Source organism: Dromiciops gliroides, chromosome 4 (assembly GCF_019393635.1).
Source record: "Dromiciops gliroides isolate mDroGli1 chromosome 4, mDroGli1.pri, whole genome shotgun sequence".
Classification (NCBI taxonomy): domain Eukaryota; kingdom Metazoa; phylum Chordata; class Mammalia; order Microbiotheria; family Microbiotheriidae; genus Dromiciops; species Dromiciops gliroides.
This window is the reverse complement of record NC_057864.1, coordinates 256,601,011-256,626,805: the sequence shown is the minus strand read 5'-3', so window position 1 is coordinate 256,626,805 and position 25,795 is coordinate 256,601,011. Positions and strand designations below refer to the sequence as shown.

The following is a 25,795-nucleotide window of genomic DNA, read 5'->3' as shown; positions in this document are numbered from 1 at the left end:
ACAAGTGAATTCTATGAAACATTTAAATAACCACTAATTACAAAACTATATAAACTAATTTAAATATATCTTTTTTAAAAATTGCACCAAATTCTTTCTATGGCACAAATAGGGTCTTGATACCTAAACCAGGGAGAGCCAAAACAGAAAAAGTATCCTAGAGACTAACTTTTCTGATAAGTGTTGATGAAAAAATTTGAAATAAAATAGCAAGGAAGTTGTAGCAATGTACCACAAAGATCACACATTATGATCACATTGGATTTACACTAAAATTACAGTGCTAGCTCAATATTAGGAACACTATAATTGTAATTGACAATATAAATTTTAAAAATTTGATTATTTCAGTAGGCACAGAAAAAAGCTTTTGACAAAATGACACACTCATCATTCCTATTAAAAACATTAGGGTTGCAGCTAGGTGGTGCAGTGGATAAAGCACCGGCCCTGGATTCAGGAATACCTGAGTTCAAATCTGGCCTCAGACACTTGACACTTACTAGCTGTGTGACCCTGGGCAAGTCACTTAACTCCCATTGCCCTGTTAAAAAACAAACAAACAGGGGCAGCTAGGTGGTGCAGTGGATAAAGCACCGGCCCTGGAGTCAGGAGTACCTGAATTCAAATCCGGCCTCAGACACTTAACACTTATTAGCTGTGTGACCCTGGGCACTACAGTTAAAAGTCACTTAACCCCAATTGCCTTACAAAAAAACAAACAAACAAACAAACAAAAACTATTAGAAAGCTTAGGAATAAATGGAGCTTTTCCTAAAATGATAAGTATTATGTATCAGAGTCCTTCTTTATCTTATTGCCTTCTCTCTGAGGTTACCTCCATTTACCCTGTAGGGTTCTTGTTTATATTTAGGTGTTTGCAGGTTGTCTCCTCCCTTACACTGTGAGATCCTTGAGAGCAGGGACTGTTTTTTTGCCTTTCTTTCTATTCTTTCAGCATAGCAGACTGCCTCCCCCTCCATCAGAGAAATGAGGGTTAAGTGACTTTTCCAGGTTCACACAGCTAGTAAGTGTCAAGTATTTGAAGTTGGATTTGAACTCAGGTCCTCCTGAAATCAGGGCTAGCTGCCCCCTACAGGACACTCTTAATTTTTGTTTTTTTGGGATGTGACAACTTAAATTGGGACTTAACTGTCTTCATCAAAGCCACCACCATTCACTCAGCCTCTCATGTGAAAATCTGTTGTTATCTTTGATTCTTCTTCTCCTGTGACCAGATACCAGGTGCTACTAAATCTATCTCCATAGTATCTTCATATTTGTGCTCTTCTCTCTCTTCCTCATTTTCTCTATTATAGGAGAGATCCTAATTCATACCCACTAGGACAACTGCACTATACTCTACTATGTACTTCTCAGTCTAAGGAGGCTAATAACAAGTGTAGCCTTGGCCCTGGCATGTCCTGATGGTGCTTTTCCTGGTGGACTCTTATGATCCTCTAGTTTCATCATTCAATGTGCTTCTGACTTGTTACTAACATTCAATTTCTCTAATGTGTCATTACCATTCCCCCCAAATCCACTGTTCTTAATGACAGCACCAAAATCCTTCCAGTCATCCAGGTCTGAAACTTCAATGTCATCCTTACTCTATCTACAATATCCACTAAGTGCAGCCAAGTGGCACAGTGGATAGACTACTGGCCCTAAAGTTGGGAGGATCTGAGTTCAAATCTCCCCTCAGGCACTTACTACCTGTGTGACCCTGGGCAAGTCACTGAACTCCAATTGCCTTAAACATCCTGGGCCATCTCCAATCACCCTGATGTATATCTTGCCACTGGACCTAAATGGCTCTGGAGGAAAGAGTGAGATTGGTGACCTTGCACAGCCCTACCTCACTTAAATCCAATTCACTGCAAGTCATGACATCACCTTGATGTCATGGTCCTTTTCAAGAAAGAAGGAAAAAAATGACAATATCCTGTCACATAAATGTGTGTGTGTGTGTGTGTGTGTGTATGTAACATCTATGGTATATATCCCCTTCTAATTAAGGCCTGCATCACCTCATGATTATTGTAACAGTTTCCCCATTTTGTCCCCACACCCAATCCATCCTCCACAGCTTTGACGAGGCAGCTTTCTTAAAGTATAGGTTTGAACCCCACATATATTCAGCAAACTCTACTGCTTCCTATTACCTCCTTTTTTAAAACATAAGCAATGATATGTTTATTATTTAGGATTTTTCTATCTGCAAATGTCCTCTTTCCTTTCCTTTTTCTTTTTAAGTTTTAATATTGTGTTTTCACATGAACTTCATCCGTGAATACATCCCTCCCCTCCCTCAACCTTTGAAACAATTATTTTAAAGAACAAGAACTTCAAAAACAGCCAATATAGCAACTGTCTGACCATATGTGTGTATACATATATTCATGTATTTATGTATATGTATATATGTATAAACACATCACTTCACATCCTCTGCTTCTGAAATGGAGGAGTGTCTATTTCCTCACTTCTCAGAGGCCCAAGTTTGATCATAAACAGATAGTATTCAATTTTGGTGATTTATTCTTTCCATTCATATTGTTATAATTATAACATATAATGTTTTCCTGCTTTTACTTCATTTTATGAGGCAACACCTTCCAATTCTTCTCAGAATTCTTCCTCTTCATTATCTTTACATAAGACAATTTGTGTAGCCATTAAGGAATCAGTGAGCACTCATCTTCTTTCTACTTCTTTGTTGCCACAGAAGGTACTGCCATAAATATTTTGGCCTATATGTATGTACAACTTCTTTGTTGTATTTACATATAAAAATATATATCTAAAGCTGACAGCATTATTTGCAAAGGGACAATACAAGACATTTTCTAATAAATAAAGCTGGGTAGTTGATAATTGGTTATAATCCAAGCTCCTTTGCCTTCTGGAACATCATATCTCAAGCCCTGCGATCCATTATTATTGAAGCTGCCAGGTCCTGTGCAATCCTGACTGTGGCTCCATGATATTTAAATTGTTTCTTTCTGGCTGCTTTGAGTATTTTCTCCTTCACCTGACAATTCTGGAGTTTGGGTACAATATTCCTTGGAGTTTTCCTTTTGGGGTCTCTTTCAGGAGGTGATCAGTGAATTCGTTCAATGACGATTTTATCCTCTGATTCTACAATTTCAGGGCAGTTCTCCTTGAGAATTTCCTTGAATATGGTGTCTAGACTCTTTTTCTGATCATGGCTTTCAGGTAGTCCAATAATTCTCAGATTATCTCTCCTGGATCTATTTTCCAGGTCAGTTGTCTTTCCAATGAGGTATTTCACATTTTCTTCTATTTTTTCAGTCTTTTGATTCTGTTTGATGGATTCTTGGTGTCTCATGGAGTCATTAACTTCCATCTGCCCAATTTTAATTTTTAGGGCATTATTTTCCTCAGGAAGCCTTTGCTCTTCCTTTTCCATTTGGCCCATTTTGTTTTTTAAGGAATTGTTTCCTTCAGTCAATGTCTGTGCTTCTTTTTTCCAGAGTAATTCTCATTTCTCTCCTTTCTTTTTCCATTTTTTCTTCTATCTCTCTCATTTGGGTTTTTTTTTTTTTTAGTGAGGCAATTGGGGTTAAGTGACTTGCCCAAGGTCACACAGCTAGTAAGTGTGAAGTGTCTGAGGCTGGATTTGAACTCAGGTACTCCTGACTCCAGGGCCGGGGTTCTATCCACTGCGCCACCTAGCTGCCCCTCTCATTTGGTTTTTAAAAGCCTTTTTGAGCTCTTCAAAGAAGGCTTTTTGGTTTTGAGACAAGATCATCTTCCCACTTGAGGCTTCACTTGTAGGCATTTTGACAAACTCATCTGAGTTTGAGTTTTGGTCTTCCCTTTCACCATAAAAGCTGTCAATGGTAAAGGTCCTTTTTTGTTTCTTACTTATATTGCAGCCTATTTTTCAACTTATAAAGATGAAGTCAGTTCCTGAGGCACAGAGGTCGCTGTTGCAAGCTTCTTACCACTCTCAACTGCACCACACTCAGCTGCCCCACTCTCAGCAGTGTAGAGCTGCAGCCCCAATCGAGCTGCTGGTGAGTTGGCTGAGCCTCCTCCCCTTTTGCTCAGGTGAGACAGATCTTTCCTGAAGTCTTCTAAATTATCTCAAGTAGGAGGATTGTGTTTCTCTGACTTTTTGTAGGTTTTATGCTTCCAGAATCTGTTTAGAGGCTTGATTTAATGTTGTTTTGGAGGGAAACATGGGAAAGCTCAGGCAGCTTCCTGGCTTTTCTCTACTATCTTGGCTCAGCCCCCTCCCATATCCAGTCATGTCAAGTCCTGTCATGTCTCCCTTGGTAACTTCCCTCACACATGCCCACTTCTCTCCTCTAACACTGCAATCATCCTGGTCCAGGCCTTCATCCCCTCAGGCCAGAACTACTGTAACAGTTGCTGAGGGGTCTCCCCTGCCTCAGTCTCTCCCCACTCCAGGCCATTCCGTACTTGGCTGTCAAACTGATCTTCCTAAAGTGCAGATTTGAGCACGTTATTCAATAGACTCCAGTGGCTCCCTGTCACCTACAGGAACAAAACCAAAATCCTGTTTGGTTTTTAGACTGAGCACCTGCAAAGCAAGGACCGACTTCTGCCTTTTTTTTTTTTTTTGTATCCCCAGCACTTAACACAGTGCCTGGCATATAGAAGGAACTTAACTGATGCTTAAAGATTTCATGTGACTGATCTGATGGGGCCCCATCCTCCTCATGTATAACATGCAGGGTTTAGACCAGATGGCCTCTGAGGTCACTTCCAGCTCAAAGCAAATGATCTCTAATCAAAGGGCATTGATTGTTAGAAAATGTATCAAAGGAAGCAATGAAGTCCTTGAACCCAGGGCCTGTTGCTTTCTCACCAAAGAATGTGACAGAAAGATAATTTCCTTGGAATTGCAAAAGTCACTTGTTGTTGTTCAGTCTTTATTTTTGAAAAGGAGGAGCAGTGATATCAAGGGGGTGATGTCCTGACTTGGGAGTGAATTGGATTTAAGTGAGGCAGCCTCACTCTCTCCTCCAGAACCATCAAAGTCCAGTGAGACTAAAGAGATCTCCCTTGGGATACACCTACTCCCAACAATCCTTGCTTCCTTATGTGATTCCTTGCTTTCTCCTACAGTATCTTATATCCCTAAAATCCTGAGAGCTTTGTTTCCAAAAATGATGATTTCATTGATAAGAATCAGCCCAACAAAGGACTTTGGCAGCCTGGATACTAGGAATAACAAATGTCTCCATCCTTCCAAGTATTCATCAGCAGAGACAAGAAAGAGAAATATTCCAATGGATTAGAATCTATGGGAATCTCAAAACTGAAACATCCCTCAGAGATGACATTGTTTCTTTACAAAAAGGAAAAGTAGTTGAGCAATCTTGGGGCCTTCATCCCTCATCAGCCCCTTAGGGAGCTGCCACTCTTCCCACATCTCCCCACCTCCCTTTTACTGTGCTGACACTGACAGGCTTCTTCCCTCTCCAAAGAAGAAGAAGACCCCAGCTTGGATGCAGAGCAGAAGAGACCCAGCACCCCCATGTCCACCTGTCCTGACCCTTCTGCTGCTGGTCAAGAATGGCCTCCCATAAACTTCATTTGGAAATGGGAAGTTCTGGGCAGTCCCACCCCTTATATGGCAATGAACTGACCACAAAAATCACTCATTCAGAAAGCATTTCCTGCTAAGCATTATAGGTAAATGGTGTGGTGATTTAAAAAAATTAATTTCCTTCTACATATCCCCAAAAGCACTAATTCAGGGGAATCTTGGATAAGACAGTTATTGTCACTAATAAAAAGTTAACAGACTTCTTGCAAAGGTCCAGGAAATGGCTGTAAATATATTTCATAACTGTGGCCAAGGGGAGAATTGTTACCTAAATAAGACTTAGAGGAAACCCAAAGGAAAAACAAGTTTGTTTTCTAAAATTGAGAAACCTTTGTATGACAAGATCAACAGCCTGAATAATTGTTCATGGGGAAAATGTCTTTGCATCAAATTTCTCTGATAGAGGTTTATTATTAAAGACATGTAGGAATGAACACAAACCTATAACCAGTAATGACCAGTTCTCAAGTTTGCTCCAAATCACTAATAATGAGAGAATTGGACATTAAAATAACATTGAGGTTTCACTTCTTCCCCAGCAAATCTTCTAAGATGACAAAATATGAAAATGGACATTGTGGGAAGGATGACACAAAGACAGGCAGGGTGATGAACTGTGAGCTGGTACAACACTTGTGAAAAACAATGTAGAATCATGCCAAAAAGTATTGACACATCCATCCCCTCTGATCCTGAGATCCCACTCCTTACCATATATGCCAAGGGTGTCAAAGATGGAAGAAAAATCTCAGATGTGCATATATATATCAATATATTCTTAGTAACACTTTGTAGTAGCAAAGAAGTAGAAACAAAGTTGGTGCCCATCAACTGAGAAATGGCAAAACAAACTGTGTCACATGAAAGTCATGGAATTTTGCTGCATCAGAATAAGATATGAGAAATTCAGAGAAACATAGGAAGACTTAAATGAGCTAATACAGAATATTGTAACCACAACCAGGAAAGAAACAAACCCAAGACCACAAAATGGGGTAAGAATGATGCTGAATGTTACATAATAACAGTTACCATACTTGGCCACAGAGATGAGAAGATAAACTCTTCATGGCAGACATGAAGACACTATGGGTATGGATTGTTGCATGGTTACATGGTTAACATGATGGTTATTTGGAGACTTTTAAATAAAAAATATTGTTGTGAGGGAAGGCCAGTGGGGTTAGGGTGTAGGTTATTCAATTAAATTGATGCAAACACAAAAGGTTTTACTAAAACTTTAATTGTTAAAAGTGCAATGGAGAGGCCCCTGAGAGACAAGCACAGGCTACACAGATCATCCAGGAAGAACTGAGCAGAAGGGACAGAAGCAAAGGCATCAGAGAGAGGGATGACCAGAGTGAGGAGGGCCCATCCCATGGGGAAAGGGAAGGACCCCTGTCCTGTGCAGGAAGCCTGTAAGGCCCATTGGCATCTACATCATATCAGGACATGGACAGGAAGGCTACCAGCACCCTGGGTAATGGAGGGACCTGGACAAGAGGCCATGTGGATGCAAAGGTGTGGATGGATCACAATCTGCACCTCTGGAGGCCTTTCACACAGAGAGGTTACACAAATCCCTCTGCTCCCCCACTTTGTCTCTGTGTCACCAAGATTCTCAGTCTTCTAATTATTGGGGTGAAGGCTCAGGAGACAAAAATGGATAAAACACAGGTATAGGACCATAGGACCTCAGATACTTCACACTTACTAGTGACCCTGGGCAAGTCACTTAACCCTCACTGTCCCACGGAAAAAAAAAGAACTGGAGGAGGCAAAAACATCTGAATTTGACTGAGGGAAAAGGACTCTAGGTCCCCAAATCCCTGCTGTTAGAAGAGGTTCCTACCCCTCCCTCCCCAGCACATCTCCCCTCTCCCTCTGTCCACACCCTCTTTCTCCCCCTTCATTTCCCCCTTTCTTCTCCTCTCTCTTCCCTCCCTTTGTCCCTTCCCCTCATCTCCAGTGTTTCTGCTCCTGATTCCTCCCCATCATCTCTGCTGTCCTCCTCCTCCCTCTCTCACTTCCCTCCCTCTTCTCATCCCTCATTCTTCCTCCTTCCATCCCCATCCCTTCCCCCATTATTCCTCCTTCCCCTTCATCCCCCTTTTGTCCCCTGTCTCTCCCCATCCCCCATCTCTCTTCTTTTCCTCTCCCTCCCCATCAGGTTCCCCTCCCTCCTCCCTCCCATCCATCATCTCCCCCTCCCTCCATCCTTGCTCTGTCCTGCTCCTGTGCTCTCCCTTCTCTCCTCCCCACCTGCCCCCTCCCATCACAGCCACCTCCCCCTCCCTTCCCCTCTGTCCCCTCCCTCTGCTCTCCCTTCCAGCCCCTTCTCTTCCCTCCCTGCTCCGCCCCCTCTCCTGCTCGCTCCTCTCTCTCCCTGGGTCCCTGCAGGGCTCCCCTGGTCCCTCCCTCCCCTGCAGAGGGCGCTCGCTCACCGCGCCGGGGCACAAAGAAGGGCTCAGACACCTCGTAGTTGTGGCGGCAGATGGTGTCCACAGCGGCCCGAAGTTGCTCCAGGATCTCCTTCTGGCTGTTACTATACTTAGCACTGCGCCGCCCCAGCTCCGTCAGTGCCAGGAACTTTCCGACATCACTGTCGAAGCGCGTGTACTCCTCCCGGTTGTAGAAATATCTCTGCATATGCCGCACGTGCTCAGTCCCATTCTCAAAGTGACACTCAGACTTAACCATCTCTGTGAAGTGCTCTGAGAAGACACTGGGGGCGGGTCAGCCCTGACGGACACGCCCGCTCTCCAATCGCTCGCAGCCTGGGCCTGAACAAGGAGAACAAGGCCAACATTCGGCTGCCCTTCCTGCGCATGTTCAGCCCCTCCCCTCTGAGGCCCAGAGAGGGCAAGCGACCTTTTGGAGGTCACACAGCGCAGATCCGGAATGGAGAAAGGACTAGAACCCAGTACTCAGATTCATACTGTCTACTGCGTCATAGCTGCCTCTCAACTACACCCAGCCTGGGTCAAACACTCCAGGAAATATTACTCAACAACCACCCCAAGTTCTGCTCACCCAAATTCAACCCACTCTCTGATCATCATCCCTCCAGTGCACCTTTGTATCCCCCTCCTCAGCCCCTCTGCAGAGACCCGGGCAGGGGACAGACCCCACCACACCCCATGACCCTAGAGGCCACACCCTCTTTCATCCAGGTCAGTGATCTTCTGGGCTCTGTCTGACACTGCTCAGGATCCCTGTGACTGCTGGTCCAGGGCTCCCTCCCCAGGTCACCCTCCTGGGCATATCCTACATCCTCTTCCTTCTCCTGGAATGGAAGCTCCTCCAGGGCAGGAAATGACTGATTTTATATGTAACCCAGCACCCAGCACAGGGACTGGTACAGGGTAAGCACTTAGGAGGCTTCCTGACTGATTGATACCATTCATCTCTCCAGTCCACAAATGACTAAATAAATCCTAGAAAGTCTAAGTCTGACCACTTCATTCACCTCCTCAAGAACATGTGGTGGCTCCCTATGGACCCTTGGAGAATTTCCAAACCCTAACCTTGACATTCAGAGCCCTCCTCAGTCTGACTCCTGCCTCCCTTTCCAACATCTGCTGTTACTCCCTCTCACACACGATTTATGTGACAGTCAAACTGGCCTCCTTGTGTCTCCCCAAACTCAGCCTTTCATCTCCCACCTCCACACCTTTGAACAGCCTCCAGGCCTGGCCTGCCCTCTGCCCCACCCCCCCCACCCCCAGTTAATGCATTCCTTGCTTTCTTTCTTCTTAGAAAGACAGTTGTCTTTCTTTCTCTGTGCACTGCTGTGCTTCTACAAAGAGAGTCAGTCAATCAACAAGCATTTATTAAGTGCTTACTGTATATCAGGCCCCCTGTTAGCTGCTGGGAATGCAAATATAAAGAATGCAACAGTCCCAGCCTTACATTCCAATGGGAGTGACAAGTGTGCACAAAAGTATAGACACCATGAATACAAATGATTAGAAGACATGGAGTGAGGGAAGGCACTGGCATGTGAGGGATCAGGAAAGGCTTCACCTAGAAAGTGGGGCTTGAGCTGGGCCTTGGAGGAAGAGAGGATCCATGAGGCAGAGGGAAGGAGGGAGTGGATTCCAGGGATGGGGGATGGCAGGGGCAAAGGCCCAGAAGTGGGAGATGGGGTGCAGGGTATGAAGAAAGGGCCAGTTTGGACAGATCCCACAGTGCAGGAAGAAGAGGGTGATCATACAATGAGATAGGGATGGAGCCAGGCTGTGAAGGAATAAACATAGGACGTTATAATGTATCACAGAAGCACTAGGGAGCCACTGCTGTCTCTTGAGGAGAGCAGTAACTCAGTCAGATTTGTCCTTAAGGAAAAGCACATGTTTAGGGTTTAAAAGATGGTCTGGAGGGAAGAGAGACGATCACGGGCCATCCTAGTAATCTGGGTGAGAAGGAAGAGGCTCTGCTCCTATGGAGGCCACATGAGCACAGAGAAGGGGGGGTGTGTGGAGGAGGAAATTGTGGGGATTAGCTGAGCAAGTGTTTAATTGTGGGGATTGAGGGAACCACACTGACTCCCTCTTGTGACTCAGTTCTGGAGCTGCCTCAGTTCCCTCTATGCAGTTATGGGTCTGGTCCAACTTCTGTCTTGTGAGAAAGCTATTCAATTGTGGGAATTGAGAGCAAATCTTATTTCATTGTTTGAACCTGGCCCTGCATGGCTGGGATGCTGGACCACCTCTCTCTGGGGCTTAAAGACCCTTAATTAGGACCTGAGGTTCTGCTGGTCAGAAACCTGGGCTGATCCCAGGACTGACACAAGGAGTTGACACAAGGAGTTTTCTCACACTTGTACATCCCCAGCAGCCCAGGGCTTATCTGAAAACTGGCCCCTTGCTGAGCAATCGGTTATGGTTTCCATGTTCTTTTGACTGTTCATAGACACTGGGGGTTGATGGGGATGATTTCAGGGAATTGCACCTGTTTGCTCTCCCCTTCCAACTTGGAAAGTCCCTAATCTTCCCTCCAATTAGAAATCAGATTACCTCATGTTGGCCAGTCTCCTTTTCATTCATTGGCCTCATCTGATTAATTGTTTTTAAAGTACAAATGTCTGTCTGCCCCTGTATTCAGGGTCTGGCCCTAAGCTGAGGAGGTCTGGTCCTGGATTGTGGGGTAATAGGCAGACATTGCTTCATAAATCGATTGGGTCAGAAGCTCCAACCTTTGTTTCCTGGGTCATTTCATCTTTCACTTGTCACATGGAAGGGATGTTATGGCTGTGACTAGGGGATGGGGGGCGGGGAGCAGAGGGAGAAGGTGGAGATAAATCCAAGGTCACAAACCATGAGACTTGAAGAATTGTATTAGGTTCATTATGTTATGGGCCTAGCACCCCAGAATTTTTCTGGGGGTACATCAAAGAACCTTCTCCATGAGAAACTAAGCCAAAGGACAGACATACCTAAAGAAATAAGTGGAACCTGATCAGGACCGAGCTAGCTCCAGGACCACCACCCTTCATTCCAGTCTCCCTCACCCCTGGGGAGATGAACAGGTATGGCTGCTGCCTTTGTGTAAGGAGGAGGAGAGAGAGATGGCTTGAGAGATCCACAGCCACTTCTCTCCCAATTCCTCCAGCCACCACCAGTGGGGGATGGTCCTCCCTCAATAAGGGAACTTTCCACAGTCAGATGATCACCCCCATCAGTCCTCTATAAAAGCATCTGCCTGTCTCCTCCTCAAGGAGATTGGTATCTCAGAGCCTTGCTCTGTGCCATGCCTTCTCCCCATGAAAAGAAGTGGAAGGATTTCTCTCTTGGGTTCCCTTCCTCAGCCCCTAAATAAACTATTATCTTATTCTGTTGGATTTGTGTGCAAGACAGTGTAATTCTTTTTTTTTTTTTTTTTTTGGTGAGGCAATTGGGGTTAAGTGACCTGTCCAGGGTCACACAGCTAATAAGTGTTCCTCACCTAGCTGCCCCAGGGTGTAATTCTTTACAGAGGAATTCCTAAGGACCCCAAACCTCCTACCCTAATTCCCCATAACAAATTAGGAAAAGGAAAGTCTGAAAGAGGCCTGGGTTTGGGGCAAAGCAGTAAGTCCAGTTTGGGACATGTTGTGTTTAAGGGAGCTTAGAGACTCAGGCCTGAAACATCCAGGAGACAGCAGGGGATGCTGGACAGAGGCTGGGGCAGGAAACACAGACACAGGAGTCATGTGAACAGAGATGGGAATTCACTCTATGGGAGCTGATGAGGTCACAGAGAGGAGACAAGAGGGCCCAGGGCAGAGCCTTAGCAAACACCCCCATTAGGGAACAGGTTGTGGATGATAAGCCTGCAGAGGGGACTGAGAAAGAGGGATCAGACAGGGAAGGGGAGAACCCAGAGAGAGAAGAGGCACAAAAACCCAGAGATGAGGGAGGCTGACAGTGTCAAGTTCAACAGGAAGTTCAGGAAGGATGAAGCCTGGGAAAAGACCATCAGCTTTGGCCATTGAGGCTGGATCCTTGGTGACTTTGGGGAGAGCAGTCTCCATTGGCTAATGATGGGGGAAGCAGGACTGTCCAGGAGTGAGGAGGGAGGAGTGAGGGAGAGGAGACTGTGTGCAGACACTGTTTGTGGGAGTCTGGCTGAGAAAGGCAGGAAATGTGTGCAGGGCAATAGCTTGGGTATAACAAGATCTAGTTAAGGTCTAGTGAAGTATCTTACAAAGCAGAGTCTGCTCATGTCTGGCTTTCTCTGTAGGAATCCTGCAAATGCCTCTTTTTATTGAACATCCAAACTGTTACTAATGATGGTATCACCATCAACCAGTCCCCCAGGCTGGGGTTTGTCTCCTATCTCTTTTTGCATCTTTTTTTTTTGCATCATTTTGTCTCTTTTTGTACTTAACACAGTGCCTGACACACAGTAGGTGCTTAATAAATGTTTATTGACGGACTGATAGTCTGAACTGATGCAGGATGAAGTTAATGGAACCAGGAAAACAATTTATATGATAACTATAATATGGTAAAGATAAACTACTTTGAAAGACTTGGGAACTCTGATCACCACAATAACCAGGATTCCAGAGGACCAAGGGTGAGACAGGCTGCCCACTTCCTGACCAAGTGGACTCAGAATATGGCATGAGAATTTGTTTTTCAAAATGGCCAATGTAGAGATTTGTTTTGCTTGACTACAAGTGTTTGTAATGTGGGGTGGGGATTTTCTCTCAGTTTGAGAGGGAGAAGTATAGGTTTGGGAGGTAGAAAAGGTAAATGCTTGCTGATTGAAAATACATTTTTTAAAAGATAGAAAAAAATTTGTAATTCAAGCCAACAAAGTCAGTAAACTATCCTTCATTGACCCAGAAATAGGAGTATGAGGCATATACTGTAAAAGAAGTCTAAGAGAGAAGACTGTCAGAATGATGACTGACAGAAGAATGTCAGAGGGGATTTCGGATGTATCCCCTACTCTTCCTTGAGCTTCTGTAATCAAAATTGGCAATAAATGAACAGTATCCACTGGCAATTGCAGGGAGACAGCCCCATCTGGAGCACAAGATATGGTTGCTCTTAGCTTGCAAAGGAGATCACGACCTAATAAATTTACAGGGGCATCAGGCATAAGTAAGAATGAATGTTCCACTGTTAAGGGCCCCATAGATACCATGTGAGGGGTTAATTTTGCCACTCTTTGGGCTTTTCCCGAAACTCCTACCACATTCAAAGATCCTACAGCTTTACATCCAGGGTCTGGTTTGCTTACTAATACTGATTTAGAAGCTCCTGTGTCTAGCAGACAATCATAATACGTGTCCCCCACTTTGAGGGTCACATGAGGTTCATTACTCTGCGGAGGTGAATGGACTGGCACAAAGGGCATTCAAAAAATCTGGATCTGGGAATATGTAGTTTTAAGTATCTATATTCCATCCCTCTCCTTCATCTCATCAATCCTGTGCCCCCCTTTGAGGGAGTCCATGGTTACCCTTATTCTGGCTCTGTCCTTCTATACCTCCCTGATAGGGTCTATGGTTATTCTGATACTGTCTCTCTGTATCCCCCTGAAAAGATTTATATTCATTTTAATTCTGCCTGTAATAAGTCCTATAATTACCTCATTTGTTCCCTTTCTGATAAAAATTTCCATAATTATTTCGATTTCCCCCAAAGAATTCCTCAAGGCTCTCGGTCACTGCCCTCTTAAGTTCTTGTTTTCTAGTCCTACATTCTCTCAAATAGTGTCTTTGTTTTTTGCGGTACTCGCAAAATTTAGGGGGTTGATTGCAATTTTCAACTGTCTGGTCTTGCTGCCTTGTTGTTTCCTGTACTGGAGCTAAAATGTCCAATCTGTTCCCTTCTTCTCTCTCATTTCCTTCATAAATATATGTTGCTATTTCTTTAAGTCTGTCAGGACTCAAACTACTCCATCCAGCACATTGCTTTTTAAAATATTTCTGAATTTCTGGTAAGGACTGGTTTACAAAATGAGAGCAGATAATATGGGCATCTCTACGGTCTAATGGGTCTAGTCCAGTATATTGCCTGGCCTGTTTACATAACCTATCATAGAATCTATTAGGTCTCTCATTAGATTCCTGAACTGTATCTATAAATTTTTGCCAGTTATCAGTCTTTCTAATTCAGGATACCATTGCCTTCAGCAATGTTTCTCTTGCATCTTTCCACATATCAAAATGCCTAGGGTCATTGGGATCCCAGTCAGGGTCTTGAATAGGCCACCCAATATCAAACTTTCCCATGGCTTCCAGGCCATTTGCCGCAGCTATTCTATCTTCTCTTTCCCCTGGAGACAATATTGTTTCCATGAGGTCAGTAACATCATTCCAAGTGGCTGATATGCTCTAAAAATTGCCCTAAACTGGTTGATGACTGCTGTGGGAACCTCATCAAATTTAAGAGTACTGTCTCCATGAAACCAAATCCTTGTGTGTAAAAGGTATGTATTGTCTGAGCTTATGTATAGTGCCTTTTTGACCATGGGTGAGGATCTCTTGAAGGGGAAAATTTTTACCTTCTCCATCTCCTCTACGGGGGGAATCATTTATTTCTTTATGTGTTTGGTTGGCATGGAGGAAATAGAGGGAGAGGGAATAGGAGTTGGGTCATTTGGAATTTCAGTCTGAATGGCCTTGCATTCAATCTCGGGTTTGGATTGAGTTGTATTATTGGGCTTTTCAGTTTGGGAGGTCATGTTTTCAAGCTTAGGCTTGGGATGATTCAAGTCATGACCAGAAAGTTCAGGCGCCAGAATACTCTCTTTAGCGCCATCTGGACTTCCCTCATGTGAGTCAAAGACATAATTTGCTAGTTCCTTAATCCTATCTACTGTGAGAGTTCTCCAGTCTGGACATTGTATCAGAAAGTATCTGCGGATTTCTGGCAATGAATTATAAACAAATGTGTTGAGACAATATAGGAATCTCTTAGATCTACTGGATCCAATCTGGCGTACTGCTTAGTGGCTTCACAAAGTCTATCATAAAATCTGTTTGGTCTTTCATTAGCCTCCTGAAGTAGGTTTAAAAATTTCTGCCAGTCTATTGTTTCAGTTTGAGAGCCCTTGTCTTCAAGTTGGGGGTCTGGATTGAGTCAGATCATTTATTATTTCAGTTTGGGAGGCAGACTCAGATGTAAGCTGGGGCCTGAATTTTCTTCGTCTTATATTTTTAGTATGATAATTTTCGCTTGCTCTGGCCCAGATTTTCCAATAAAGTGAATGTTCAGATGACCATTCACGTAGGGTTCTTTGCAAACGCCTCAATGTTTGGGGATCAAATGACCCGTGTTTGGGCCATTCTTCCTGTAATTCCTCATGCCACATAAAACACAGTCTGATAAGCTCTCCTCTGGTTATGGTTGTATTTAGTCTAAGTTTTCCCTTATTCCAATCTATGAGTAGCTTTCCTAATGGGGAATCCCAGGGAATCATCTTTGTCCTAATATCATCCAGGACATGCCAAATTTTCCATAACACACAACAAAGCCACACAAAATGAAAAATAGGAATAAAAAAATTCATTAAAACTGGCCAACATCTCTGATTAGTGAAGCTAAGGTTAGAAGAAGGGTACTTAGGAAGTTTAAAAGATCCATTTGAAATTTTAAATTTAAAACAGCAGATATTTGGCAGTACTTTCCAATTTAAGGGGACAGGGGAGGGGAAATCTTACCAACCAGAAGATCAGAAGACAAACATTTGCTTTTCCTCTTCGTGGTCAGCCAAACTGTGTAATTTAAATTTCTAAATGTAGGTTCTAATCTGTCCCCCAATTTTTGGGGGAAACTGACTAAAATAACTGATAACTGAGTTTAGGTTTTTAAGGGTTTATTGAAAGATAGTAAAAGAAAAATATTGAGAACAGAGTTCCTATAACCTGATGATCCTAAACTTCCCTAGCTTCCACTTCTGAAGTCCTCTCCCACCACTACGATGTCTCGAAACCAAAAAGACCGACCTCCCTGCGCAGCCTCTGCTTCCTCCTTCCTGTCCCCTCCCCCAAATGGGAGGTTCTTCAAGCTGGTTGGTTGACAGGGCTGGAAGGTGGCCAAAGTTCAAAGTTGTTAGCTTCTGGGAACCATGCTTTTTTAAGTACTCTTAAGTACAATCCAGATGTGCTTACAATCTAGTTAACTAGGAGTCAGTCAGTAATCCAGTCAGTCTCGTTATCCAATTCAATCAGTTTGAATCTCCAGGTGGGTCCCTGAGTATCTGCTAAATCCATTATCTTAACACACCAGGGATGTGTCCTTGGTCCTGTTCTATTTAACTTTTTTTGTTTTTGCCATGCCTTGGATGAAGACATGGAAGGCCTGCAAAGTGTATTTTGAGATGACTTGAAACTGGGAGACATAGCTAACATATTGGATGACAGAGTCAGGATCCAAAAAGTTGTTGACAGGTCACAGTGATGGGAGAATTGAATGGAATGAGATTGAAATATAATAGGGATAAATGGAAAGTTTTACACTTTGGGTTTTTAAAAATCCACTTTTATTTATTGGACTGACTTTATTTGATGAGGAGACTTCATAATAATAACATGTGTAGCTTTATCCACTGTGCCACCTAGGTGCCCCTATACTTTTTTTGTTTTGTTTTGTTTTGTTTTGTTTTTTGTGGGGCAATTGGGGTTAAGTGACTTGCCCAGGGTCACACAGCTAGTAAGTGTTAAGTGTCTGAGGTCGGATTTGAACTCAGGTACTCCTGAATTCAGGGCCAGTGCTCTATCCACTGCGCCACCTAGCTGCCCCACCCCTATACTTTTTAATAAAAGAGAGGGATCATTTTATTCTGGGTTATGGGTCTTGAGGTGAACTTCCACCTAGAGACCACAGAATAGAAACCAAGAAGGACTGTGTATTGCTCTGGTCTTCCTATTTCCCCTTCTGGGTACATCAGGGAGCATGGAATGGGCACTGACCTTGTCATCTCAAGCAGGGGAATTTTGGAAGAACTGAAACTTCTCTGAGGATGATAAATGAATCAGGAAACAGGAAAAATTGGAGAAGAGCTTATAGTTTGGGAAACAGGCTAGAAAGAGCTTTGGGGTAGAATGCCAATCAGCCAAACCAGCAGCCCTGTTTGGTGAGTTGGGTGAAGCCCAGGTCATACCTCCCTTCATCTCATCTTTCCCCAGAGGGCAGCACTGGGCAAATGTCCACCCAGGGTTAAGTGTCAGTCTCTACCTTCAGCAGCCCCTCAGACCATTGGTGAGCATGGCAGGAAGAAAGGACAAAAATTGCACCCTCTCAGCCATTTTACTGGGTGCCATCATTGTTTCAATATCTATATGCTATTTCCAATGGTCTGCAATCTTGAAGTACATGGACATTCACTCAGATTTTCCTAATCCTATAAGTCTGGGTGTAAGTATATGAGAAAGAAAGCCAGACCAAGGGTGAAAGATAGAGGCTAGAGGCTTAAATTCAAAGATTGAGAGAGAGAGTGATAGATGGGGAGGGGTGAGGAATTGACAATGAATAAATACAAAAACTTGATATATCAGTGAATTTTGGACTGGAAACATCATTCAGAAATTATAGCCCAACAGATTTTTGGCTAAAAACAAAAACGAATTTTCAATTTTCAGCAAAAGAATTTGTAAGATTCTCCTACAATTTTCCATTGCATCTTTATATGAATAAGCATTTTGACTTTTCCTCTATTTTAAATCAAAATCCAGAAATAAACTTGATGCAGAACCAAATTTAAGATTGTATTTGTTTGGTGTTAAGCAAAATATTGCAAACTTTTGTCCAAATGAAAACCTTTATCATTGAAATTAAATTTATATATGACTATTATGTTACAAAAACACCTTACACCTTGTAACTTGTTTAATTAAAATATTATCTGTATTCATCAAAACTTGAAAAATAAAAGAATTTAAAATGAAATCTTGCAGATAACAGTAAGCATATGAGGTCTTAATGAATTATTCTTCTAATTCTTATAGAATATGCCAAATGCAATAGGCATAATTATACTGTAATTAGAGTTTGTTAATTTGATATCTACTGTTCTTAAAATTATAGGCTATCGAAATTTTATATTTTATAAGTATATAACATAAATTTTATTATGGAGCTTTGGGGACAACAGTTACCAATATAGCTATTTTAGTCACTTAATGAATCGGAAAGAATTTTATTAGTGTCATGTAAAAAAAGCCCAGAAACACACAACCCATTTTTCTGTGTTTTTTTTTTTCAGAGCAATGAATGTTAAGTGACTTGCCCAGGGTCACACAACTAGTGTCAAGTGTCTGAGACCGGATTTGAACTCCTGAATGCAGGGCGAGTGTTTTATCCACAGTGCCACCTAGCTGCCCCTCCCCCACCATTTTTCTACTGAAAGGGATTTGTGGACCAAAAAACAGTAAAAATCCCTGCTACAGACTAAACCCCATATCCTACTGTATGGGTGCATAAGTATATCTTTGGATACTACATTTCAGAATGTGAAAGGGCATAAAAGGGTGGAGGGGAGGTAGAGTTTGGAGGGTGATATTTGATGTTCTGTGATCAAATTAATGGTAAATAACAAATTCAAAATGAGGTGTCATCTCTCAGGAAAAAGAAAATGTATGAAAAGAACTTAGGAGGGAAAGGGAGAGATTGAAAAAGATGGAAAGAGAGGGGGAGATCATAACTCTGTAGAGAGGAGTAGAATTTCAGTGAAGAGTACTGCATGGGGGAGAAATACATTCCATAACAATTGATGTATCTAATCTACAGTGGTCTGGTTCATGGGGACACTATGAACCATGGGAAAACTATTTCTCTGAGAGAATGGTTCCACACCCTTCTTCAGGAGAATGGGCATCAGAGTTGTTGGGAGCTGCTGGAATCCAGAAGGGTAAGAAGCCAAGGACTCAAAGAGGACTTGCCATGGGAGATGGAGAAAAACACGATTCCAAGGAGGATGAGGAGTAGAATTGGACTGAACAATTGGGACGTGGGTAAATTTTACCTTGAGACAATGTTTCTGTAATCATCAGCTCCCCAGTGAATTGATACTTTAAGACACAATAGAAAAGAGGAATGAGGAGGCAAGACCTATATTGGAAATTTTTAAAAAATGTTTTGAGGAAGAAAAGGAAATTTGGCCTTTTTGAAACTTTAATTTAATGAGGAACACAAAGACATTAATGAAGGAACAAATAGATATACAGACCAAGAGTCAAGGGATAAAAGTGAAAAATGCTTTTCAAAGGATGAAAATTAAAGTATAGAAAAAATAAGAAATTCTGTTTACAGAAGGGAATATATATATTTTTGGTAGGGCAATGAGGGTTAAGTGACTTGCCCAGGGTCACATAGCTAGTAAGTGTGAAGTGTCTGAGGCTGTATTTGAACTCAGGTCCTCCTGAATTCAGGGCTAGTGCTTTATCCACTGTGCCACCTACCTGTCCCCCACGGAATATATATTTTAAAGAATGTGGAGGCTTACGGAAGGAGGATTTTTGAATTAACTGAATGAGAGGAGATAAAGGAGAGAAGAAATGGATAACTAAATATAAGGATGAAAGAAAATAAAATAAACAAGTTAAGTAAAGGGGGAAGCTAGGTGGCACAGCAGATAAAGCACCAGCCATGGATTCAGGAGGACCTGAGTTCAAATCACACACACACATCACTTCACATCCAAAATCACCTGCTTCTTCAATAGAAGGGTATTACTCCTCAACTCTTCTCAGAGGCCCAATTTTGGTCATAAATAAATAGTATTCAGTTTTGGTGATTTCTTTCCATTAATATTTTTTACTCTTTTTTTTTCTTTTTTTGAGGGGCAATGAGGGTTAAGTGACTTGCCCAGGGTCATACCGCTAGTAAGTGTCAAGGGTCTGAGGCCGCATTTGAACTCAGGTCCTCCTGAATCCAGGGCCTGTGCTGTATCCACAGCATCACCTCGCTGCCCCTCTTTCCATTAATATTGTCATAATTACTATATATAATGTGTTCCTGCTTTTATTTCATTTCATAAGAGTTAACATCTTCCAATTCTTCTCAGAATTCTTCCTCTTCATGATATTTACATAAGACAATTTTTTGAGCCATTAAGGAATCAGTGAGCACTCATCTTGTTTCAACTTCTTTGGTGACACCAAAGGTTTTGCCATAAATACTTTGACCTATATGTATGTACAACCTCTTTGTTGTATTTCCATATAAAAGTATATATCTAAAGCTGACAGCTAGCATTATTTACAAAGGGGTAATACAAGGCATTTTTTTCCAATAAATAAAGCCAGGGGGGCTTCCTTTCTCCACTGTTCTAGGCATGGTGCTACCCAGCATGAAGCAGTGTTGCACTGGAAACACTGCTGGCTCTAGAATCACAGAAGTTCAAGTCTAGCCTCTGACACCCACTACCTGTGTGAACTTGGGCTCTGTCCTGGGCCCTCTTTTCTTCCATGTTATGTAGCCTGATGATCTCAGCAGCTCCCATGGAATCATATATCATCTCTAGACAGATGAGTCTCATATCTATTTGTCCAAAGTGTGGAAAACAGAGTGCCACCACCCTGCTGAGAAAGACTTTGTGAGAACCAGGGCAGCTCCTCCCTGAGGGGAAAGCCTGCCTGGCATCCAGAAGTTACATCTATTCACAGACCACCTGTAAGTCATGTCAATCAATGGACCAGTGAACTAGCTTGGAACTGTGTGTGGGGACTGCCCTGCTTCCTGTTCCACAGGAAGAATGGCCCAAACATGGGTCATTTAATCCCCAAACATTGAGGCATTTGCAAAGAATCCTATGCCATTGGCCACCTGAACATTCACTTTATTGGAAAATCTGGTTCAGAGCAAGCAGAGATTATGATACTGGGGACATAGGACAAGGAGGATCCAGGTCACAGCTTGAATCTCAGACTGTTTCTCAGACTGAAACACCAAATGACCCAACTCAATCCAAGCCCGAGCTTGAATGCAAGGCCTCTCAAACTGAAATGCCAAATGGCCCAACTCCTATTCCCTCTCCCTCTATTTCCTCCATGCCAACCAAACAAATAAAAAAGAAAAGAAAAGATTCACCTGTAGAGGACACAGAGAAGAACAAAATTCTTCCCCTTCACGAGATCCTCACACATGGTCACAAAGGTGCTGTACTAAAGCTCAGACAATACAAACCTTTTGGGCCCAAAGATTTGATTTCATGGAAACAAAATATTCCTAAATTTGATGAGGATCCCACAGCAGTTATCAGCCAGTTTAGGGAAATTTTTAGAGGATGTCAGCCCACTTGGAATGATGTTCCTGATCTCATAGAAACAATATTATCCCCAGGGGAAAGAGCTGATATAATAGCTGCAGCGAACTCCTTAGAAACATCAGGAAAAGTTGCTATTGGATGGCCTTTAGAAGACCCTGTCTGGTCCCCCAATATCCCTGAGCATTTTGATATGTTGAAGGAAGCAAGAGAAACAGTGTTGAAGGCAATGGAATCCTGTGCTAGAAAGACTGATAATTGGCAAAAATTTATAGATACAGTTCAGGAACCCAATGAAAGACCTAATAGATTCTATGACAGATTGTGTAAGCATGCCAAGCAATATGCTAGACTAGACCCATTAGACACCAGAGATGTCCATGTTATCTGTTCTCATCTTGAGGCTCCTGTATCTAATAAACAATCATAATAAGTTTCTCCAACCCTAAGGAATACATGGGGTTCATTACTTTGGAGAGGTGAATGGACTGGCACAAGAAGGCTAAAAATTTCAGGTTCTGGAAAGATAAAGTCTTTGGATTCTACTGTCCTTTCCCCTCCCCTGCACCATCAGTCCTCTATATCTCTCTGATCTGTACCCCTTTGAGAGGGTCCGTAACTGTTCTCATTTTGCTCCTATATATCTCTCTGAAAAGGCCTATAACTGTTTTGACTCTGCCTCTTTGTATCCCCCTGAAAAGATCTATATCTATTGTGATTCTATCTCTCTGTACCCCCCTAAAATTTCTATATCCATTTTGATTCTGCCTCTCTGCACTTCTCTGAGAGAAACTATACCCATTTAAATTCAGTTTCAGGAAAAGCTCAATCAGTTGCAAAATTAACCACTTGCATAGTGAATCTGGGCCCATTAACAGCAGAACATTCATTTCTACTTAAGCCCGACTCTCCTGAAAACCTATTAGATCCTGACTGCCTTTGTAAACTTAGAGCAACCATATTTTGTGCTCTAGATGGTGGCATTTTCCTGGAATTGCCAGAGGATACTGTTCACTTACTGCCAATTTTGATCTCAGACACTCAGGAAAAAGTGGGGGATACATTCGAAATCCCTTCTGATATTCCTGAGTCTCTATGGGCTTCCTCCTCTGCTGATGTAGGTCTCCTTAAATCTGCTGTGCCTGTTACCATTAAGACCAAAGATGGCCCAGCACCATCCATTCTACAATATCCCTTATCTAGAGAAGCCATTGGGGGAACTTCTCCTATAATTGAGGCTTTGACAAACCAAGGCATAATTGTCCCATGCCATCATTCACCTTGTAATATTCCCATTTTGCCAGTCTGTTTACCATTTTGTATAAGATCTCTCAGGGGAGCCTTTGCATGACTGCACCTCCCTAGCTGACATAGCTGAGAAACCTCATGATGATCTTTTTGACACACCCTTAGAAAACCCTGATTTTATTTTCTATACTCACAGCTCCTCTTTTATATGTGAGGGAACCTGCTATATTGGTGCTGAGGTAGTTTCTGATTATGATACTATCTGGGCAGCTTCTCTGCCTTCACATCTTAGTGCACAGGCTGCTGAATTTGTGGCTCACACAAGCCTGTTCTCTAGCCAGAGGAAAAAGTGCTACTATTCACACTGATTCCAGATTCAGTGTCTGCCATGCTGTAGGAATGTTATGGCTGCAGAGAGGATTTTTAACCTCTGCTAGCAAAGTTATTGCTAATGGAGAATTTATTAAGGATCTCCTATCTGCCTTAAAACTCCCATCTGCTCTAGCTATTGTCCATTTTCCTGCTAATATAGGAAAAAGCGACCCTGTTTCAAAAGGGAATGAATGAGCTGACACTGCTGCTAAGCTTGCTGCTTTGGAAGCCCCTGAACATGTATTTAATCTTTCTTCTGATGATGATGTTTCCACTTCTCTTACTTAGGATAAGTCTGAAGTAGAGAAGTGGAAAAACAAATTCAAGGCTAAAGAAGTCAATGCATTCTGGGTGACTTCTGAGGGGAAGCCGCTTCTACCTTGGAGCTTCCACCATCAAATATGCCTATCCTCAGAACAGGCCATTCTGACACACAAGGAATTGTGGACTCAGTAAAAAGGTTTTGGATTGCCTCTGGAGTTACTAATGTGGCTTCTAGGGTTTGTACTTCTTTTCCTATCTGTCAGACTTATAATCAACCTGCCTTCTGGGCTAAAGCTTATGGAGGGCATCCTTTAGCATATACACCTTTTGAGCATCTACAAATGGATATTATCACAATGCCTAAGGCAGGACATTATAAGTTTTGTCTCGTTATAGTTGATCAACTCACTAGGTGGGTGGAGGCATTTCCCAGCCCCACCCCCCCAAGCCACAGCTGCCTTTGTTGCCAAAACCCTCCTTAAAGATTGCTCCTTGCTTTGGTCCAACTGCCAGCACTGATTCTGACAAAGGTACACATTTTACTGATTCTGTTTTATCCCAAATCTACTCTTTCCTGGGAGTAACTCCAAAGTTCCATATATTCTACCACCCACAAAGCTCAGGCCAGATGGAATGTATGAATAAACAGCTTAAGAGCATGATTGACAAATTGTGCACTGAAACTCATTTGAAGTTGCCTGATGTTCTACCCTTGGCATTGTTCTATTTGTGCAGCAGGCTGGGAGAACTACATATATCACCTTTCAAGATGCTTTTTGGTCATCCCCCTATCCAAGCAAAACCTTTTTCCCCAGTATATACATCATTGGTGAAGGGAGATACTTCTGTTGCTTCCATATATACAGGAATTACAAGCCAGGCTACGTGAACTCCACGAGGCAGGAGCAGCAGTACAGGCTGGCCCCTTGGACTTTTCCTTACATGATTTGAAACCAGGAGACAGTGTATATATCAAAATTTTTCAGTGGACTAGTGGGACCCAGCCAGCTTGGGAAGGTCCTTTCCAGGTATTGCTAACAACTCCAACTGCCATCAAAATTGGAGAGAAGGACTCTTGGATCCATTGCTCCCACATAAAACCAGAACCAACACTTGATGAGTAATGCATTTATGGAAATTATGTAATAATGAATAATAATGTCAGTTCAAATGTTACATGAGGGTTTCTTTTTTATGCCATTGTATCTACATTTTGAAATCAATAGTATGAGTTTTTCATAGAGATTTTCATTCTTTTTAGATTGTGTTTTAAGCCAATTTGAATTTCATTGTCTTTTATTCTTACACATATATTTTCTTCTATTCATCTATCTATTTTTGAACTGATGCAGGATGGTCTTTATTTCATAATACAATATCAAGTGTGGAAGTATTATTCTCCCATATTCTAAACTGTTTGTTTTTCCAACTGATTCTTTGATCAAATTATATAAAGTATTTCCTTGTTAAATTGATTACCATGACAAGTGTAAATTAATTCTAGAAATACTATTGTTACTAAAAAATGTTATTATTTGGAATTATTGCATATTGTAACTTATATTCTGAGTCAAAGCAAATTCATATTTTTTTGCGGTCATCATTATCCTCAATTAAATCCATATGAGACTTGGATTATGAGAATTTACCATTTAAGATGTTATTTGCCTTCATTCTGAGTTACCAGATGCCAGTTAGCCAATATGACAGCCAATCACAAGAGGAATACATACAAGAACAGAAACTGAACTATCCCAAAAGGGGAGACAAGCATGAAGTCCAGGTAGTGCACAGCCTTGGGAAAGGCCAAGAGAATGGGTATTGGCAAGAGTCGAGGTTGAATTTTCTTGGTTTAATTTTTCCCCATATGGCACCAGGTGGCTGGACTATGCCATCTCATTTGACACCTGACTTCAATTCCCCCTCCCATATGCCTGATGTTATGGACATCTCAATCCTATGCATCTGATTAAGCCTGACTTAGTTTCTTCTCTGTTATTTTATGGTAAGCCCCATAATTATCTCAGGTGTCATGATGAATACAATGGTGGATTTGGCCTTGACATCTGCTACTAATTATAATAGATCCTTTAATTTGTCATAATGGCATGAGGATAATTATACAGATGTTGCAAAAAGTGATGAAACAAAGAAAAAAATATTTTCCAAATTAACATCACAACTGTCTTCTCAACTTATTCTCCACAGTGGGGAGTGTAGTAATATTAAGTTTTAGAGAATGTTTCAATTTTTGTTTTTATTATATGTTTCATGTGTAACAACTGGAACATAATTGTAAAATCTCTAAAAGATTCTGAATTTCCTTAGATGTGTTTAGGAGAACTCTCATTGTTTGATTTGATTATTGGCAAAGCTATTTAAAGTTGTGTTAAGTTCAATTTTGTAGGAAAATTTCCCAGCTGATTACCAGTATCTGAAACATCTGAAAGACTTTCCAAAACTACACCCAGAGGACACCCCAAGAATCATCTGAGAAAAGACTTCTAAAGACTTAAATGGACAATTTCCTCTTTTCCTTTTCCACATTGTATACAGTTTTTATTTTCCACTTACTAAAGGGGAGTACCCCCTTTAATTTTT

At 42.1% G+C, this 25,795-nt stretch overlaps 1 protein-coding gene across 1 annotated transcript; it reads right to left on the bottom strand.

Annotated features, from left to right (window-relative positions):
* Positions 1-4,495: 4,495 nt before the first annotated feature.
* On the bottom strand, positions 4,496-8,435 carry LOC122754991 (rano class II histocompatibility antigen, D-1 beta chain-like). The gene is made up of 3 exons (XM_044003405.1): positions 8,413-8,435; positions 8,050-8,330; positions 4,496-4,527 (listed from the first exon to the last, which is right to left on the bottom strand). Exons 1-3 carry the CDS (start codon positions 8,433-8,435, stop codon positions 4,496-4,498), a joined length of 336 nt encoding a protein of 111 aa, XP_043859340.1.
* Positions 8,436-25,795: the final 17,360 nt, after the last annotated feature.